Source organism: Giraffa tippelskirchi, chromosome 13 (assembly GCF_054371585.1).
Source record: "Giraffa tippelskirchi isolate mGirTip1 chromosome 13, T2T-mGirTip1v1.2.pri, whole genome shotgun sequence".
NCBI classification, from domain to species: domain Eukaryota; kingdom Metazoa; phylum Chordata; class Mammalia; order Artiodactyla; family Giraffidae; genus Giraffa; species Giraffa tippelskirchi.
Window position 1 is genome coordinate 6,205,167 of NC_137287.1, and position 18,961 is coordinate 6,224,127.

The 18,961-nt window shown below is 60.6% G+C and overlaps 3 protein-coding genes across 10 annotated transcripts; 1 reads left to right on the plus strand and 2 right to left on the minus strand.

Moving 5' to 3' along the window:
* Positions 1–1,760: 1,760 nt before the first annotated feature.
* On the plus strand, positions 1,761–4,555 carry LOC145531986 (uncharacterized). The gene is made up of 3 exons (XM_081556101.1): positions 1,761–2,379; positions 2,608–3,734; positions 4,151–4,555. Exons 1-3 carry the CDS (start codon positions 2,007–2,009, stop codon positions 4,208–4,210), a joined length of 1,560 nt encoding a protein of 519 aa, XP_081412227.1. The 5' UTR covers positions 1,761–2,006; the 3' UTR covers positions 4,211–4,555.
* Positions 4,556–4,697: 142 nt separating this feature from the next.
* SAP25 (Sin3A associated protein 25) lies at positions 4,698–6,397 on the minus strand. 3 transcript variants are annotated; one of them, XM_081556106.1, is made up of 6 exons: positions 6,096–6,397; positions 5,775–5,875; positions 5,567–5,700; positions 5,321–5,468; positions 5,147–5,244; positions 4,698–5,065 (listed from the first exon to the last, which is right to left on the minus strand). In XM_081556106.1, exons 3-6 carry the CDS (start codon positions 5,627–5,629, stop codon positions 4,772–4,774), a joined length of 603 nt encoding a protein of 200 aa, XP_081412232.1. In that variant the 5' UTR covers positions 5,630–5,700; positions 5,775–5,875; positions 6,096–6,397; the 3' UTR covers positions 4,698–4,771. The 3 variants fall into 3 exon arrangements, with proteins under 3 accessions (XP_081412232.1, XP_081412234.1, XP_081412233.1); XM_081556108.1 differs by having other exon boundaries at positions 5,567–5,673; positions 6,092–6,397; XM_081556107.1 differs by having other exon boundaries at positions 6,092–6,397.
* Positions 6,398–6,634: 237 nt separating this feature from the next.
* Positions 6,635–17,382, minus strand: LRCH4 (leucine rich repeats and calponin homology domain containing 4). Of its 6 annotated transcripts, none has more exons than XM_081556097.1 (18): positions 17,134–17,382; positions 13,532–13,676; positions 13,245–13,371; positions 12,950–13,055; positions 11,027–11,163; positions 10,762–10,877; positions 10,523–10,622; positions 10,216–10,306; positions 10,056–10,132; positions 9,887–9,948; positions 9,676–9,795; positions 9,480–9,548; positions 9,276–9,385; positions 9,046–9,129; positions 8,738–8,823; positions 8,458–8,595; positions 8,287–8,364; positions 6,635–7,017 (listed from the first exon to the last, which is right to left on the minus strand). In XM_081556097.1, exons 1-18 carry the CDS (start codon positions 17,351–17,353, stop codon positions 6,913–6,915), a joined length of 1,971 nt encoding a protein of 656 aa, XP_081412223.1. In that variant the 5' UTR covers positions 17,354–17,382; the 3' UTR covers positions 6,635–6,912. The 6 variants fall into 6 exon arrangements, 4 of the variants coding, with proteins under 4 accessions (XP_081412223.1, XP_081412224.1, XP_081412221.1 ...); XR_014072900.1 differs by lacking the exon at positions 6,635–7,017 and adding an exon at positions 7,369–7,996 and having other exon boundaries at positions 8,738–8,846; positions 9,025–9,129; XR_014072899.1 differs by lacking the exon at positions 6,635–7,017 and adding an exon at positions 7,369–7,996 and having other exon boundaries at positions 8,738–8,846; positions 9,014–9,129.
* Positions 17,383–18,961: the final 1,579 nt, after the last annotated feature.

Genomic DNA, 18,961 nt, shown 5'->3' on the forward strand with positions numbered 1-18,961 from the left:
GGTCTGGAGCTGGTCTCTGTGACAGCTGCTGTGATTTCACAAGGCCTGGGGTGCTACAAGGTGGACTGGTTGGTGGGGAATTGGAAGGACTGGATATGAAGAGACCCTCCCATGGGGTAGCTTCAAATCAAGGCTCAGGAGTAAAGGCTTCAGGCAGGTGCACAGCGGGTATGTGGGCCTGTGAGTGCCCTGCTTCTTGAGGCAGCACCAGCACTAGGAAGGGGAGAGGCCCGCAGGTGTCTTTTGTATCCCTGCCACTTTGCACGTGGCACATATGTCAAGGCCACACTGGAGGCCATGACCTTGAACATCCAGTTGTGATGTCCACTTCAGGATCTACCAGCCCTGCCTCTCCCTAGACAACATCCATCAGAGGTGGAGGCTGCAGCTGGCCCCTGTGTACCACCTGAGCTGCGGGTGCCACCTGTCTGGCACCTGCAGAGAGGCTGTGGCTCATGGGGAGGCACCTGGAGCAGGCCTTGGGCATTGCCTGCCCACTGGGCAGATGCCCATCCTCACAATGCCAGGTGGTACTCTGTATCACACTTTCAACACCACCCTTAAAGATGTTCAAGGATCCTAGCCTCCCTGCACATCACACCGTTGGCTTCTCCAGCTCATAGACCAGCCCCTTCCTTCCACGCCTGGGAAGTGGAGGAGGCTGGGTGGGAAACCCCGCCCTCCCTGCTCAGGCTTACTTGGCTCATGGACTAGCCTGAGGAAAAGAACCAGGGGGCTTTGCTTCAGTACTGCTGGTATAGCTCCTTCCTCACCGGACGGTACCACCCTTAATAGGGGCTACAGTCACCCTCTCCCTCTCCCAACCCCTCAGCTCCCCTACTTCAGGTAAACTACCTGCCACAACAGTGACATAGTAAGGTCCTCTAAGACCCCCACCTACGTGTCAGCTGCCAGTTTGTCTCACAGAGTGTGCACTGACCAGCACCATCACAGCCAACATGAGCGGGTGGTCCTTGGAAGGATCAGAAGTGGGGTGTCAAAATGTCTGCATTCCAGCCCCATTTCACACGTCTGGGAATGCGAGGGGCAAAGGGCACCTCCCTCAGTGCAGGGAGTCTACATAATCAGAGCTTCCAGCTGGCCTGGGCAGCCTTCCTTTTGAACAGTGACGGCGGGGAGGGGCCAAGGGCACTAGTGCAGCAAGAGGGAAGGGCCCCTGAGAGAGGGTCTCTTCCTCCTTCAGTGACACTTGATTGGGACCCTGGTGGGTATGATCCGCACCGGACCAACGCAGAACTCCTCCTAAGACACCTCCTATCGGCCCTAACCCGGCAGAGAAACTAAACCTCTAGCTCCTCTGAAATACCCATGGCCCACAGCTCGGCGGCCCTGGCTCCCAGAATTACATGGGAAGGAAGAGAACGGAGCCATTCATGGGTGGGAAGCGGGGGACTCAGGTGCCTAGAGCCCGAGTAGGGAGCGGCGGGCACCGCTGTAACGATGACCCGGCTCAGCGGTCCGCCCACTCCCAGGACCCACAGCATGTTCACCACAGACGTGGCTCCCCGCACACGCGCCTCCCCTCTCTGCCTTCTTGGCAATCAGCTCAGATCACTCCCCGGCTCCTGCGAAAGCCCAGCCCCACGGTGTGGGGTGGGGGTGAGGCAGAGGCCGCCTTTCCTGGACTTCCCGACTCAAACTCCACTCCCACCGCCGGGGCGCGCGAGGGTTAACCTCGCGGGGGTGGGGACTTCGGCGCGATCTCCGCTAGGAGGGAGGGGAGGGGAGGAAAGGCCGTCGGAGCCCCGGGTATCTCGGGCCACCGGGCGCCACTGGGGCACACGCTGCGCGCAGCGAGGGGCCAAAGGAAGTCGGGAGCAGGAGAGAGACGCGGAGTATCCAGACGGGTGACAGCCTGTCAGGACGCCGCCCCCGTCCCGGGGACCGCTCTTTCTACCCCGCCTCTGCCAGCCCCTTCCCAGCCGTCCCAGCCCCTTGCTCCGGCCACCTGATTGCTTTGGGCAAGAAAGAAGCCCGGAGACCCCATGACGACCCCGGAGGCCCAGTCGGCCGCCGTGGCTCTGGGTCCGCCGCGACCCTGGGTATGCCCGGCTGACGTGCGGCTCTGCGGCCACCTGCGGAAGCAGAAGTCCCAGCGCCGCCGCTTTTTTGTGCTCCGCGCCGACCCGCCGCGCCTCGAGTGTTACGAGAGCGAGAAGAAGTTCCGCGCCGGCCGAACGCCCCCGAAGTTCAGCGTGAACCTGGGGGGCGCCTGCACCATCAGTAAGCGCATGGACGCGCGCCAGCGCCACCTGATCGTCCTGTACACGCGCGACCGCAGCCTGGGCGTGGCGGCGGCCAGCGAGGCGGAGCAGCAGGCGTGGTACAGCGCCCTGCTCGAGGCGCGCGCCGCCGCCGGTGAGGCCCCAGCCCCGTGCCGCTGGAGATGCGGCTGGGGGAGCGTGTGTGTGTTGGGGGGCGGGGGGAGGATGTGGATTTGGTTTATCCGTAGGCTGTCCCTCCCAAGGGTCTCCGAAGTCAAGTCCAAACCTGAAGAGTTTACACCTTCGGGTTTTCATTCCCCGGGGCACAGTGTCTCCAACCTGCCGGCCCGGAACCCCGGTGACCAGCCCATTGTCTCTTCAGGTCCCAATTCCCACGAGAACCCCGGGGCCTGGATCATCGCTCCGTTTCAGGACGTCTGGCCTGTGACTCTGCGACCCAAGGGGCTGGGGCGGGCACGAGGCCTGGGCAGCGGCGGCTACTGCCTGTGCCTGGGTTCTGGGGTACTGAGCCTGCTCCGGAAGCCTGGGGGCAGAGGCTCCGGGGCCACCAGGGCATCTCCGCCGCCAGCCCTGAGCCTGTCCCTGCTCAGCGTGCGCCGCTGCGGCCACGCAGACTCTTTCTTCTTCCTGGAGCTTGGCCGCTCGGCACCCACGGGTCCCGGGGAGCTGTGGCTACAGGCGCCCGACGCCGTGGTGGCCCAAAGCATTCACGAGACCGTCCTGGCCGCCATGAAGAGAATCGGGGACAGTGGTGCTGTTGGCAGGGCTGAGCCACTGCCAAGAAAGCCCGCAACGGGCGCCTTCAGACCCTCCGTCCCCCAATCTTATGAGACCCCAGACTCCGCGGCCCAAACAAGTGAGCTGAACCGTCGGGATGGCCCGAGTGAGACCAGCGAGCAAGCAACCCTCAAGACCCTGGCGAGGCTGGGGGAGACAGCCTCCAACACCGCGAGGTTGGAGCGGGGCGGGGGCTACATAACAATGGGAGCCGGGAGTGACTACGAGCCCATGAAGGGCGGCCAAGCCGGCGGCTACGTGGTGATGGAGCCCCCGGGCCTTCCCGCCTTCACCAAAGCAGCTCCCCGCCAGCCGCTCCAGGATGGAGGGGTCGCTGAATACGTGACCATGAGCTGCTGTGCACCACGGTCCTTTTCCTCAAATTTCTTGCCTCTTTCCTCCGGGGCCGGGGAGCCTGGACCCGGGCTCCAAGGCGCTCATCTCGGCATCCGAGACGGCTGGGGACGGGCTGGGGGTCAGCCCTGCTTGCAGCCGCCATCACAGTTAGCCGGGGAGTACGTGTGCATTGAGTATGCGGCCGCGGACTACATAGGAATGGGCACTGCCATCCCCGAGCCCCCCGACCGTGGCCTCAACTACGTGGACCTGGACCTGGTCCCTACCCTGGAGGTGCGAGGCCACGCCCCCGAGGCCAGGTCCCGCCCACACAGCTACGCTCGGCTGGAGTTCCAGAACCTCGCAGAGGCCCGGGTGAGGAGACGCCCCACCCCCATCTCCCCGCCAACTCCCATCCCCGCCTCCCCTCGACAGGACACCGCTCAGTGTAGCTGACAGACGGGAGTGTAGGGAGGGAAAAAAAAAAGTGCAAGGTTAAGAATGCCTTCCCGCCCACCCCTTCTCAACCCCAAAGGTCCCTTCCCCACGGCGGAGTGGCTCTAAAGTCGATGTGCCCAGGACGTGTGACCAGGAGAGGCACCGAGCTGCCCGCTAGAACCCGCTGTCCACTCCACTCCTTCCAATCTTTGGGATGAGGTTCCCCAAGAAGTTGGGCTCTTTTAAGGGAGAAAATCCTAGAACTCTTCTCCCCTTAAAAAACACCACCACCACCAGAACCCTACACATTTCTAGACCTTCTGAGCCAAAGCCCTGATCCTGTTTTGCCACAGAGTTCCTGCAGCATCACTCCAGACTCTCAAGTCCGCCTCGGCCCCCCACCCTGCCTCTGATGATGACAATATCGATGATGCGGAAGACATACAGACCTGGCCCTCCCCCCACCCGCCTGCAGGTTTACCCGGTGTCTGCCAAAGTCCTGGGACCCCAGCGCAAGAGGGATGAGAGCACCAGGTATCTTACACTAGTGCCCCACCCCACACCGAAGTGATGATACCCCCTTACTCCCTACTCCCTAGTTTGCTTCTCCCAATGCCAGCTCTGTGCTCAGACAATCCTCCTTCTCCCAGACCTGGCAAAGCTGACAGAGTCCTTGCTTCTAATATATTCAGTCTAGTCTAGAGTAATATACTGTACACTCCCCCTCTTCATTAAAGTTTCCCTTCTTGGTCAGCCTAGGAAGGTCTTAGGTCCATAGATTCCCCACCTCACGGGGGAATGAGTAACAAGAATCAGAGAGGGGCAGCCAAAGCTGTGGTAGAGGAAGAAACCCCATCCCTGCCTCTGCGCCCCACTCTGCTATTTACCACGAGGAGCCTGTTTGCAAACCAACAGTTTTATTATCAATAGAACCTGCCTGGGAAAGTAGAGGGCCCATTCTGTCCCTGGAGGAGCTATGGACCTTGGGCATCTGGGGTCCTGGGGAGAGATGGTTCCCCGCAGTGAGAACTGCCTGGGCCACCACTGGCAGCAGGGTGATCAGAGGCAGGGGCTGGGGGGCCAGAAGGGAGGCCGGGAGCCCCTGGGGAGCTGGGTCTTGGTTCCCCCTGGCTCATCTGCAGGAGGCCAGTGAGGGCGATCAGCTCTGGCCCACTGAGCCAGGCAGTGGAGCAGCCCGAAGATGGAGTGGGGAGGAGCCAGGGGGACATGATCGGGCGTGGGAGCAGCAGCTTCAGAGAGCCCATCACCTGAGGAGAGAGGAGGGGCAGTGTCTCCCCGCAAGCTCTGCCTGAAGGCTGGGGTGAGGCCGAGGCAGAAGGAGCACTCACCTGCTGAGGGGCCTCAGACAGGTACAGGGGAACACGCTGCCCAGAGGGCAGCAAAGGGTCTGAAAAGAAGACGTCTTCAGAGCATATCACCGGGAACCCTGGGGAGGAGAAGCTGCTGGGGTGGCAAGCTCTGCACTGGTTCTCTGCGGAGCCTGAGAGGACCGAGGGCAGTACCTGCACCCCTGGGCACTTGCTCTTCACTCCAATGTCCTGCTAGACTGGGCCTGAGGCCCCTGCATGAGGCTGCCTGGTACAGAGGCCAGAATGAGGGATGGTACAAGGTGCGACCTGAGAAGGAGACGCCAGATGCACAGCTGGGTCCCTGTAGAGGGAGGGACAGGAAAGATTCCTGGAGCTTCAGTCCCTCCCAAGGCATCCTTGTCCGACCTGAGGTCGGTGCCACAGGCACCCGCAACTCACCCACACCAGCCGACGTCTTGCTGTAGCCTCATAGTTGGGGTCCCAAGGAGCTAGCAGGGTCATCTTTGATGGCGCCACCCCCCAAGTCCTCTGAGGGGAGAAAAGAACTGGGGCGGGGGGAGAGAGCAGGAGACCTGAAGAGATTAAAACAGGCTCAGGAGTCAGTAAAAGGGTCTTGGGGGTAAAGATGGCAGGACCCTGTACTTACCTGGAGTTCCCAGGGAATGCCTGGCAGCCAGGCCAGGGGGCGGCCGAAGCCTCAGCTGCTCTTTCCGAGTCCAGGAAAGCCTTCGAGGCCAGGGCTGAGGGCTGGGGGCGCAGGGAGAGGGGTACTGAGATGCTCAGGTCACAGCCTCCCCCAGTCACCTCCCCCACTCCAAGTCTGAATATCTCCCAAGGCAGGGCCCAGGTTGCCCAGTGCGGGGAGACGGATCATACCCATTATTCAGTAGGGACAACTGAGATTTCCTCACACTGTGGGCCCCTGTCGGTTTCCCCCCAAGTGCCGTCAGCCGAGCCCCTCACCTGCCTAGTGTGACTGTTCCTGGCTCCCCCAGGGCTTCCTCTCTGGAGTCCCAGGCCTGGGAGAGGCCGCTGCCTGCCGAGGGGCGTCGTTCCCTGGGCGCCTGCTTTTCGCCTGCGCCCCACCGCCGGGGGGTCCAGGGCAGCATGAATAGGGAAGGCAGGCAGGCCCGCACCTCGGCGCTCGCGCAGCCCGCCCGGCCCCTTCTCTGTCCCTCCTCCGGCCAGGCCTCCCTCAAAGACCAGCGGTGCCACAGTGTGCCTGCGAGCTCGGGTTGCGGCCCACCTCGCTGGGCCTCGCGATGCCTCGAGACGCGACGCGGGAGCCCAGCGCGTTTCCGGGACACGTGGCGCACGGACCCGGCGGGATTCCCGCGAGCGCCCCCTGGCGGCGGGGTGGCAGGGCCGCGCGCGAGGGCGAAGCCTGGGAAAGAACTGCGGCACCGGAAGTGGACGTGGAGGCCACCCGGATGTGGACGTGGGGAGGGGGCACTCGTCCCCCACACGCACTGCTCTTGTTCGCACACACATACACACACACATATCTGAGGGGCGACCTAGAGGGCTTCCAGCTTCTCTTTATTGCACTTGACACAACAACATCCAGCTCCCCTTTCCATCCCAGACCCTTGGCCGCAGCCAAAGGCGGCTGCGCGCCTTGCTGGGCCGGCCGGCTTCCAACCTCCCGGGCAGAGGTGCCCGAGGCATAGGGCCAGGCCGGAGGCCGCCCTCACCAGTCCTCGCTCGAGAGCAGAGCCCAGACGCCGCTGTCTTCCGTTCCTGGGGCCCCCGCCGGGTTGGGCCCCTGCACCCCGACCTCAACCCTAAGGCCGTTCCAGCAGTGCATGGATGACAGCAGCGACGTAGGGGAGGCCCCTTCCTGGGGCCCCCTCCTCTTCCAGGATGTGGTGGGGCTGGCACAGGGACTCCTGGGAGAAGGGGCCGGGGTTAAGTTCCCCTTGTCACCTCCTCCTCTCGGCCATGGGGTAGGAGACACCCTAAAGGAGCCTAGACCAAGGGAGCTGATGAGATGTAGCAGGCAAAGGTCAAGGGCACCCTGGACATGGCTTGGGGACCACTGAGATTTAAGGAAGCTGCCAGAGGGTAACAGAAGGGAGACGACACAGCGGCCGAGGCTCAGAGGGGATGACAGACCTGCCACTTTCAGAGGAAAATGCTGGAGTAGGTGGGCTGGCACCTAGAGCCCAGGGGACAGAGCTGGGGCTGGGCCCAGGCACAGCAGGAGCAAACGCGCACACGCACACAAACACACGGGCGGCCACGATCTGTACAATTTATACAAGAGACAGGGACCCAGATTGGGCCCCTGCATCCCCTACAAATATAGAGTTCTCTCTACAAAATATAGATACTTTAGCCCCCTACAGCAGCGGGGGGGGGGGGAAGGCGGGGAAGTGGGGTGCAAGGAGGAAGGTTAAGATCCACCCTCTGGGGAAGCAGGGAGAGGACTTGAAGGCACCATCAGCACTCAGGGGGCGGGGCAGGGGGAGGGGCTACAGGAGGGGACCAGAGGCTGGGGGCCCAGGGTCTGGGGGTACCAGAGTGGGGCCTCTGAAGTCAGTGTGTGTGAGGGGTGGGGTTCACTAGTGTCTTTGGTAGGGGCTGAAGGCACCACTGGTGGGGAGGGGGTTGCACAGGAGTCATAAATAGAAAGAGGGCCAGGGGTGGAGTGAGGGGTGACTTCGGGTCCTAGGAACCCAGGAGCCGAGTGTAGACGACACAGAGCAGCAGCATGACGACCACGTAGAAGAAGATGAAGCCGCCCAGACCAGAGGGGGGCCAGGGGGGCGGGGGCGCCCTGCCCCCCACCCGCCTCACAACCTCCAGGGTGGTCCACAGCCCCGGGGCGGCGCCCTGGAGGAGATCCGAGGGCGAGCACAGGTCAGCCTGGGAAGGAGAGTAAGACAGATGGACAAGACAGAGGACACACGTCACCAGCAGCAGCAAGACCATCCTTCCCACCCCTGCCCTCACATGCAGGGCCAGAGCCACACCAACATGCAGAGTGCGGGAAGGGAGGCATGCGGGGGGACACGCAGGACGGGCTGGTGGCTGTGCTTCCTTCTGGGGAGCAGAGGCCCCCGTGAACGTCCATGCAGAGGGCCCTGCTGAGCCCGGGACACTGCACCCTTTATAGGAGAGACCAGCCCTGCGCCCCTGAGAGCACACCCCCATACCTCAGGTACCCCCATTTTTCGACAGGCTTCTAAGAAACTCTCCACATTCTTCCGAGACTTGAGGGCACTGAGTTTTGGCTGAGGGTGGGTAAGAAAGGAAAGAGGGAGTAAGAGAGAGGCCCCAGGGGTTCCTGCCCCAACCCCTACTTCCTGCCCTAGGCCCCAACTGACCACAGCAGGTGAGGGCACGTGAATGAAGGGCACAGAGCGGGGCCGCAGCTGGTTGGCCAGCTGACAGAGGATGACCCCGTTGGCCAGAGCCTCGGCCAGGTCATCGGGCAGGGGCCGCTGCAGCTGGCACTCAAGCACCTGGGAGATGGGAAGGAGGGAGAGAGGTCAGAGTCTCCAGAGGAAGTACCAGGCTGGGCAAGGAGGAGGCTGAGGGAAGCCAGGAAACTCAGGAGCCCACGCGGAACCCAGGCTCCACCCACACGAGTCCCACCTCTCATACCTGGCGCAGCTGAGCCATCACCTCCTTTTCGTCCAAAAGCTGGGGGGATCGCCGAGGTCTCGAGACAGTGTCTGGTGAGGAAGGGCCTGGAGGAAAGGGGGGTGTGGGGCTGTCTCCACTGCCCACCATGGACTTTGTAAGCTGGGTCGCAGTGTCTGGCACCCACATCTCCTGCCTCTGTGCTTGTGGGATTTTCCACACAAAGGGACAATTGACCAGAGAACTTCCAGGCCACAAGGGATGACCCCAGCCCAGGGCTTAGTGCTGGGTTAGTACTGGGTTAGTACTGGGGAGCGGGGAAGACCCACCTGAGCTGCTCTGAGAGGAAGAACGGAAGAGGAAGCTGTTTGGTCTCTGAATGGAGCTGAGCGGCCGGGGAGCAGGTGCGGTCGCTGGGGGCCGGAGCCAGGGGACAGGGACGGGGGAGAGAAACACCTCCTCAGTGTCCTACTCCTCCCTCAGGCCGCCAGGCCTCAACCCACCCCCCCTCCCCGCCACCTACACAGGCCCCATCCTCCACCCAAAGCCCCCCTCCCACCTGGTCCAGATGGAAGTGGGGGCTCCTGGGAGGTGGAGGCAGGGGCGGGGGTGGGGGCTCCCTGCCCCGCTGATACTCCCAGCTGGGTGGCGTTGGACCTGGACGTGCCGCTGAGGAGACACAGAAGGGGAATCAGAGGGGTGGTCGCGGCAAGGGTGTGCGTGCAGGGCGGGGACTGAGGGACGTGGAGTCCAGGACACATACTTGAAGGCGGCCTGAGTGGACGAGGCAGCAGGACCCCCACCAGCAGCCCTGACCCCCAGCTTCAGAAAACTAGAAAATGAAGGAGACGTGGGGTCGGCAGTGCCCGGCAGGGCTCTGCCAACCTCAAGAGACAGAGAAGCTTGTGGGGGCTTCCTGCCAGGGCCCACCACTGGGGCCGCCGCTCCCATGCGCACACCTGTCCTTCCTGGGGGCCCCCCACACCGCACTCTGCTGCTGCTGCTGCCGCCGCTCGCGCTCCTGCCACAGCTGCAGGGTGTCTGGGCGCCGCCGCTCCTCCCCAGCTGGCTCCTCCCGCCTGAGGGCAAAGGACGAGAGGCAGAGCTGGGTGGGGGAGAGGAGACACGTGTGAAGGGAGGGGGTGCCGCCTCCAGTGGCTCTGGGTGTACCTGCTGCTCAGTGCCCTCTCCCCGTCTCCTGCCACAGGGTTTGACTCTGGTGGTCGCAGCTCCTGAAGACAGAACAGCAGAGGGGCTGAGGGGGTCCCCCGAGCCTGCACTGGCTCGCTCCCTCCGGCTCTTTCATGGTAGATGGCCATGGGATGCAGCGGCCCCTCACCTCGCTGGTACCTCGCTCTTCATCCTCCCCAGGCACGTGGCTGTCGATGAAGTCAATCTGCTCAGGGTCTCCATCAGCTAGAGAGAGCAGGGCATGTCAGCAAGCGGAGGGGGTTGCTGAGGGCCTCGTCCACACCCATAGCCCACAGCCCACTGCTCACCAGAGCCATCTTCCCTTCGCTCCCTGGGCCCCCGAGGCTCCCGGGCCAGCTCTGAGATCCGGAACGACAACTCGGAGAACTCATCCGTTGACTGGAAATGCAAAAAGGCAGAGATGGGAGATAGACTCCAGAGTCCGGGGCTGGTGGTGAACCAGCCCTTCGCTGAGATACTTGGACGAGGGACTGGAGAAGACGGCTTCAGCCACCCTCACCGCTCTGAGCTTTAGAGGCGGAAGACGAAGGGTCCTAGCTCAGAGGTTCTCCCTGGGGCCGAGATCCCTGTGTCGCATGGGAAGGAGGCCCTCACCTCATTTCCAGACCACCTCTTGCTGCCACTGTCAACGCTGTGGAAGCCCGAGTCCAGCCCGCCATCGTACCGACGTCCCGGAAACAAGTCCTCGGCGGGGCTGGGGCCAGCCAGGGAGAGCTGGTCAGCCCCGTTCTGGGCGGCCACGCCCTCATCCACCCTCCAGAAACCATAGGTCCCTGGTGCTGGGGAGGGGTTTAAGTACCCAGGGGCTTCCTTCCTTCCCATGTGGAACTTACCAGGGGCTGAAACTCGGGGGGCGGGAAGGGGCAAGGTCCCCCAGTGCAGACCCGCCGCGCCGCCCAGCCTCTGTCGACAAATACTTGAAGATGTGAAGTTTCCCCTTCAGGCAGATCTGGGTGTGGAGATACATAGTGAGGGGAAGGGGGGAACCCCCGGATCCTGCTTGGCTACCAAAGGGACCCACGCCCCCAACTCCTGCCCACTCTCGGCCAGCCCTGCGCCCCCTTCTACCCCTACCGCCCAGCCCTGCCCCGCACTCACCTGGGCAGGTGGGCTCTGCAGGGGGTTGCTGTCCAACAGAATGACCTGCAGGTGCCTGAGGCGGCAGAAGGAGACCGGGATGCGGGAGACACGGTTACAGGAGAAATCCAGGCGGACAAGAGGAAGGTCCCCCAGCTCTGGGGGTGGGTGAGGGAGAAGTCAGGAGCATGCTCAGGGGCGGGGCCTTGTGCTCACTTCCTCTGCCCCCTGCTCTGGCTGGCATGTCACCTCACCGGCAGCCCCCTCTGCCTGGTGGGCGGAGAGTGCTTCCCAGGAACCACCACCCTGCTCCTCTGCCCACTCAAACTGACTTCAGCTGCTGCCCATCTGCTTCTCCTTCCTGCCCACTCCACCCTACTGCCGCTTCCTCCTTCTCACGTGTCCATCACAGGGCCCAAATCAAACTGTGACACCTTATTGCTCAAAAGCCTTCCAAGACTTGCAGCCAGGGCTGCTGTAGGTGAGCAGGCGGTGCCCTGCACAAGTGCACAGGCAAGAGGGGGCTGCAACCCTCAGGCGCTCTACTAGTCAAGCCCTGGCCCACCCACAGGAGAATGGTACCCTTCTCCACTTCTCAGAAAGGCCCCCTGGATTAGTGATGAGCCAAGACACAGGATAAGAATAAAAATCACTGCTCTCTGGTCAAGCAGCAATCCCTGGTTAAGGAGGAGTTCATGATCTGGCTCCACCCACATTTCCCACCTCACTTTCCACCCCTCACACCACATCAGACCACCCTCCAGCCCCTTGGCTCTGGCCTCTCCAAATGCTGTCTGCTCAGCTGGGAGAATCCCATTTTTCTGTTCATGCATCTTTCCAGGTTCAGCTCAGGTGTCACTTCTTCTCTGAAATCTTTCCAGACACTAGGCTGGAATTTATTGCTCCTTCCTCTGTTTCCCCAGGGCATTTTGCTGGGGTCTTTTATGGCCCAGAGAGAGCCCTGATCAAATGCTTATTCGTACCCCTACCATCTTAGGAGGAGGATGGGAGGAGCCCAGAGAAACAGGTAGCCACCTGACTCCCCTCGCCTGCTCTTCAAAAACACGGGTAGCACAGCCGTGGTCCTTTCCACCAGCCCCAGCTTGCATTCCTAACCATGTCTGTGCTGGACCTCCATGCTCTACACATAGGGGTGCTTCTGCCTAGGCTGCAGACGGATGGGGAACTCTCCTTCGAAGGTCAGCTCCTACTGTGCCTCGGGGCTGAGGTCTTCCCTGGGGTCCCCAGCAGAGCCACATGGCTCCCTCCAGCTTCTATGGCTTTAAGTTTCCTGTCCTAGCACCTCCCTCTGCTTGTCTCTACCCATTAAGTCATTAAATCTTCAGAGGTGGCCCCAGATCTCAGTGACATCACTCACATCTACCTAGTCCCCACCTAAAACACAGGAAACACACACACACAAAGCTGACTGAATAAAGGAAGGTGTGCCTGCTTTGGAGCAGAGGCTATCAAGTGTCGGGGTGCATCACAATTAGCTCATTAAAATGGGCTTGCTTGGGCTTCAGTGCGCTGGTTCAGAATCTCTGGGAAGGCAGCACGGGGCCTCACCAGACTCAGGTTTTGAGAGCTTCATCTGCGCTAAGTGGTGATAATGGGTGACCACAAAGGCCCCTTCTGACTGTGAAATTCTACAGGGTGCCTGCCAATGCACTCACCTACTGCCCTTTCTGTACCTTTTCCTACATCTGTCAAGTAGAGCTAATAACCCCTGCCTTGCCAGCTTCAGAGGGGTGCTGGTCAAGAGCAAGGAAAATAATTTACAGTGCATTTCATACGGCAAAACCCTGGGCGACTAAGACATTATTCAAGGTAGATACACACACACACACCCCCCCCGACATCCTCTAGGTCAGGCATTATTCAAGGTAGACACACACACACACACACACCCGCTGACACCCTCTAACTCTTCCTTTTCCTCACCATCAGGCAGGGTACTGAGCTGGTTCCTCCGAACGTTGAGATCCCGCAGGGTAGGGAGGCTGCACAGCTCTGTAGGGAGCGACTGCAGCTCATTGCTGCTCACATCCTGGAATGAGGAAAGAGGTGGGGAAGGAGCATCAGACCTGGAGCATCAGGAACTGCCTCCTGGACCAGGCTACTTCCTTTAGTCTCGTCCTTTCCCCTAGGGCGCATCCTGCCTTTCCCTGCCCTCCCGCCAAAAGTCCCTAGTGCCTGGTTCAGCCATCCCCCCAGTCTCCCTGCTCCCCATCCTCACAAGCTGTCGCAGGCTCCCCAGGGCACTGATGTCTGGAGGCAGGGCTCCTAGTTTGTTGTTGCTGACAATGAGCACTCGCAGGGGCAGCTGACAGATGTAGGGCGGCAGTGATGACAGCTGGTTTCGGCTGCAGGAGGGAGAAAGGCAGTGGGCTCCCCCTCCAGGCAGGAACTCTCCCTTGTTGCCCTACTTTCTGGGTCACGAGGAGAGTCACTCAGGGTGCTATGCACTGGTACTTGGGGCTGAGAAGGTCAACCCTCTACCCTCCTGTGGCCCTGCCTCCCTACCTGAGGTTGAGGTAGGTGAGAGCCGTGAGATTCCCCAAGGCTGGGTTCAGACATCTCAGACAATTGTGGTACAGGCTCAGGCCCTCCAGGGACACCAGCTGGCACGCCGCCTCTGGCACCTCGGGGAACCGGTTCCGGGACAGGTCTAGGGGAAACAAGTGTCGGGGGGAGTTTTCAAAGGCCCAGTCCTGGACAGGAGGACCCTGAACTTCCCTGGAGCCAGTTGCCCAGCCCTCTACCTCCCCAACAGACCTAAAGAATCAGACCTATAAACCTGGACTCCCTAGAGTTTAAGAAGAAAGACTACATAACCTGGAGCACACTCCAGGTATGACCAGAAAGGCAAAGGCAAAGGCAAGACTGGGCTGGAGAAGCCTAGACTAGGGGGTGGGGGGAGAGCGAGCCACAAACACTGTCTTCAGACACACAAATGCCAAGCTATTCTACAAGGGTGGTTAGATTCTCTAACTCCTGTGGTTCCTGTTGTCCTGTGATGCCTGAGGAGATGGAAGGCAAAGGTCATAGGAGAAGGTTGATGCTCCAAAGGAACTAGCAAGGTGATGGGCTGGGAGGTTCAAGGTAAGACTATGAACCATCCCGAGGGAGATGACCAAGAAGGCTCCTCCCTCCTAAGGGCTCCATCTCCCACCCTCAACCTATTTTCAACCGAGAGGAAAAACCAGGGGTCATTAGAGCCTAGCCTAGAGACCTGACGCTGGCCTACGGTTTTTCACCAGCCCCTGGGATCAGCAAGCCAGGTCCACGGGACTATGAAGTTACAGATTCCCACGGACCTGGAGGGAAGGACAAGTGAACCAAGCCAGAGGTGGAAGCTGGAGTCCCAGGCAAGGACTGGGCTCCTTCCTACCCTCTTCCACTCCCAATAGCCTGCCTCTACTTCCTCTCTCACTTTTACCCAGACTTCAGACCAGCCAGCGCCTGTGTCTTGGGCATGGGTGAGGAGTGGAGAGGGCGGAAAGGAGGGGAGAGTCTATTGCCATCCTTTTATCTCAACCAGTGGCTTGCTAGACCAGGGCAGGGTTCCCGCCAGGCTGGAGGCACTCACTGCTCAGACCTCTGCAGCCAGGTTTCTGCTTCCTCTAATCAGCCCGTATTGGGAGGGGCCCAGGGCCTGCTGGGGGAAGTCCCAGGCCACGGAACTTGGGTGAGCTTCTTAGAGGGCCCTCTCCAGGGAAGGGCAAGCAAAAGCGGAGAGGAGGGGAAGCTGGGGTTATCCCCCAAGGAGGTGAGTCTTGTGACAGGAAATGAAGCAGAAACAATCTGTCGGCTTCTGTCTCTGGTGGGCCCTGTGTTTACCAGGGTGGATGACAGCCTGACGCCCCAGGAACCCCCTCTGCTCCCAGCCCTGCTGTGCACAGAAAGAAGACCTGTCACAGGAGAAGACAGTTCCCGAGAGGGTGGGAGGGTCAGATGCATCCTCCCGCCCCGCCCCCTCCACCTGCCTGCTTTCTCTTGTGTGCACTGCAGGGGCCTGTGGGAGAAGGGGTGGGGAGCAAGTTCTGATGGGGTGCACAGGAGGCAAAAGCTCGGAACGGAAGGGAGCAGGGCTGGAGGAGGCAGGGCCTAGGAGGCACAGGATGTGGTCTGTGAGAGAACAAGCTGCACTTCTCTTTTGTGAGCGTAGCCCTTCCCCCACCTCAGGATTCATCTTGCTATCAGGGCCCCAGGAACAAGTCCAAGGGACATCAGGGACCTGGGCCACGGGACAGCATGTGCAAGGAAAACACTGGTTCAGAAAGAGCTGCGGAAACAGGAGGAGAGCTTCCACATGATTGGGGCGGCAGTGCTGGAAGCCTTTAGTCTGTCAGGGCTGAAGGGCAAGGAGGTGTGGAGAGTAGGGTATGGGCAACACTGACTGGCTTCCTGTCACTTCCTCTTTTCCACCTCAAGCTATAGGCACCCTGCGTGGTGAGAGGGGCCAGAGGAGAGAGCTCAGGATGAGAGAGACCCACCTGGCCTAGAACCTGGGCCCTGAAAGGACTGAGGGTTCCTGTGTGGAGAGCAGGGCAGAGAGGGGTTCACAGGAAGCTGGGACTGTCCCAGAAGAACAGGCTGCACCCTGAGCCGGAATGCTGGGGGAGGAGGCGGGAGGGGGTGGGAGCTGGGAGGGGCCCCGGAGTTCTTGGGAGTTTTCCCCAGGAGTCCACTATCACAGACAGAGCCCTAAGGAAGTAAAGAATAACATTTGGTCTTTGTCAAAAAACAAGCAAGGGGGAGGGGAAAGGGAACAGACGGCGAGTGTCACACAGCTGCTGAGGTCAATCTGGAGCTGGGGGGTTAGGCGGCTGGGGGAGACTGAGAGGGACGGAATGGCTCCCGGGTTCCCTGAACTCACTCACTGCAGAGCCGTCCAGTGAGTTTACCTAGCAACCCAAGACAAGCGGAGTGGTTTCAACTGGTTCTCTCCAGACAGTCGAGTAAAGACTAGGGTGTTTGCAGGTGAGCAGGCACCTGCTAGGCGGGGAATGCAGTCCCAGGGGAGTGTCATCAGGAGATCACTCTCATCCAGCCCCAAGTCCCACCCTGGGCTCCGCTGGGGTGGGGCTTTGGGAATGCGGTCCTCCGCCCCTCTCCCAGTCCCCACCCCCCCAGCTGCCAGCCCAAGGTCAGCGTCGGCCTTCTGAGCAGCTGAGGCCTGACTCACCTGTCACAGTGGAGTCCCCTACACCCTACCGTCAACAGACACCCAGGGTGGAGGGCGCATGGTTAGAGGGATCCTAGGGGTGGGGGAGTGGGAAGGGCAGTGGGGACCATCTCTAGCTTCCCAGCACTCTTAGCTGGGAGAGAAGATTTCCTTCCTTTCAGCAACTGCCTCAAGTCCCTCCCCCCTGGGGAAAAGCAGAAACTGAAATGGGAATTCTAGGGTCTCTATGAGATCACAGGCTCCACAGTGACCTCACACACGTAAGAAGGAGGAGGAGTCTCAGATAAAGGGGTCAGGATAATGGGAGTAAGAACTCGTGGAGAAAAGAGTTGGGGGAAGTGGGAGATTTGCTTCTTTTCCACAGGCTGGCTGGGTGAAGAGTGGAGAGAGGCAGCAGCCTTAGGGGGCGGGACTACCAAGCGAAGGACACAAACTTGGGGTTGTCAGGGGCAAATCTATGGGAAGCGGGGGCCTGGGGCTGCTCGTATCTTGGTGGAACAGGGGAGAGTTGGAAACGAAGTGAGGAAAGAGAAAGGAGTCATGGGAGGGGGTGGGCTTTCGGGGGCTGCTATATGGAATGATCAGAACTGAGGTTGAAGAGATCACGCAAATAAGCCAACCAGGTGAAGGGCGGGACCATCCTACAGGTGCGCAGATACGCAAATAAAGAGCAGCAGAGGGCGGAGAGGGGGGGCTCTCACGACGCTCGGCCAGGGACTCTGGGTGTTCCAGGCAAACGAGATAAGGGCTCATTGTCTAGTAGTTCTTAAAGTGAGGAGGGGGCTGGTAGCGGACTTATGCAAATCCACAGAATCCAGAACTCCGACGGCCAGGTGATGGGGCGGGCCAGACGCCCAGGCCCCGGGAGAAACAAGCGAGGGGCGGGACTATGCAAACGAGGGTCCCGGCCGGGCTCGGGGCCTGGTTGCACACTCACCAGCCTGGGTGATGTCTGACAGGTCGTAGCTGCGAGCCGCGCCCCGGGGGAAGTGCTTCAAACGCCGGTTGGACAGGTTCAGGGTCCCGGTGGCCACGGCCTCCTCTAGGGCCCGCTCTGCACTGCGGCTCCCGGGCAGACCTGGAGACCCTGGAACGGAGGTCGTGGCCGCCGCCTCCTCACCCCCGGCGGCGAGTGGGGCCGCCACCGCCGCCGCCATCCGCTCCTGGCGGCTCCCGCTGCCTGACTGACGGGGACCGGCCGTCCCTCCTTGCCCCTCCCCCTCCTCGGAGCCGCCGTAGTCGCTTCCCGGGGGGAGGAAGCGGGCTCAGGGACCCGGCGGGCCAATCGGGACCCGGAGACGCGTCGGAAGTGGCTAATCAGAACCCGCCGGGAGGGGTGGAGACTCCGGCACGGAGTTAGGCGAGAAGAAGGGAGGGGGACGAGATTAGAGCGCTCGCCAACGGCCGAGGTTCCAGGCCGGCCCGCCCCGCGCAGCCGCACCCAATCACAAATCTCAGGAGTGGGATGGAGCCAATCAGGTCCAATCAGGAGGCGGAGACGCCCGGGGCTCCACTCTGCGGGGATGGAGGCAGAGAAGAGCAAACCTTGAGCCTCGTCCAACGAGGACCAATCGCAAGCCAGACACAGGCGAGTGACTGTCAAGAATGCCAATTAGATCTTCCCAAGGGAACCTGGCCCGGCCTCTTCTCTCAGGAACGTCTCTATCTACCAATAGTATGGGCGAGAAGACGGCCGGGGGAGGGCCTTCGCTAAGGAGAGACGGGTGAACTAGAACTTTTTGAGACTGAGATAAAAGAATGCGAGCGCGGGGCGCTGGGCCTGCTGCAAGCGGTTGCAAGGACTGAAGTTAATGAGCGCAAGATGGATTTGTGAGCAAGCGAGCTCAAAGCTTTGAGGACCGTGGGGACTAGGGGGAGCGGGAGGCATGGTGATGCCTGAGGCCAGTGTACCGAGGAGTCGTTGCCGCAGAAGGGATCGTGGATGCCATTCCCGCTGCAAAGGCTGAGGGCCCCCTGACAATCTGGAGTCCGAGCCGACCAGTAGCTTCCTAGGGGCTGGAGATACCAAGCTCAACTCCTGGAGGAAGGGTTAAGGAAGACCCAGAAAGCCTCGAAAATACGCCCGGGCTATCCGGCTGCCCAAAGGAGCGCGCCTGGCTGGGCAGAAATTGTGATGATCAAACCTGCGAGATTAGTCGAGAAGGGACCACCCTCACCTAGAAGAAGTCCTCCGTTTTACAAATGAGGAAACAAGCGGAGGGAAGTTGATGAGCTGTCAAGAGAAAACAGCAAATTACTGACAGCTCGCACTAGAAGCCAGGCTTCTCCCTGCATCAGGTTTTGCGTTGGGCTTTTTTTCTGTTCGCACCCTCTTTGGCTTCCAAGGTGAAACGGAGTGGATAAAGAGGACCCAGATGCAAGAGGAAGCTGCCTATACTTGTTCCGTCTGCTGAGACCGTCTGCTGAGAGATCTTAACATCCTGTTAGGTGGCATAAGGACCTAGTATAATCCACTTAATTAGATAACAGTTGCCTAGCCACAAGTAGCTGAAGAATCTCTCCCATAAGTCACAACTCAGATGTTGACATTCCAAGACATTTATTGAATTATTAGAATTCCATCCTATATGTCTCAAACTAGGTGTTTACTGGTTCCCCTAAGTAAAGGAGTTGGATTGGATGGTTGACAGTCTGCTAACACAGAAAACGAATGAGTCTATAATACTGTGCAGCTGAGGGCTGGTTGTCCAGGCCTGAATTCTTCAGCGTTGCTGGGCCAGCCACTCCTTGGATGTATCGGTGCA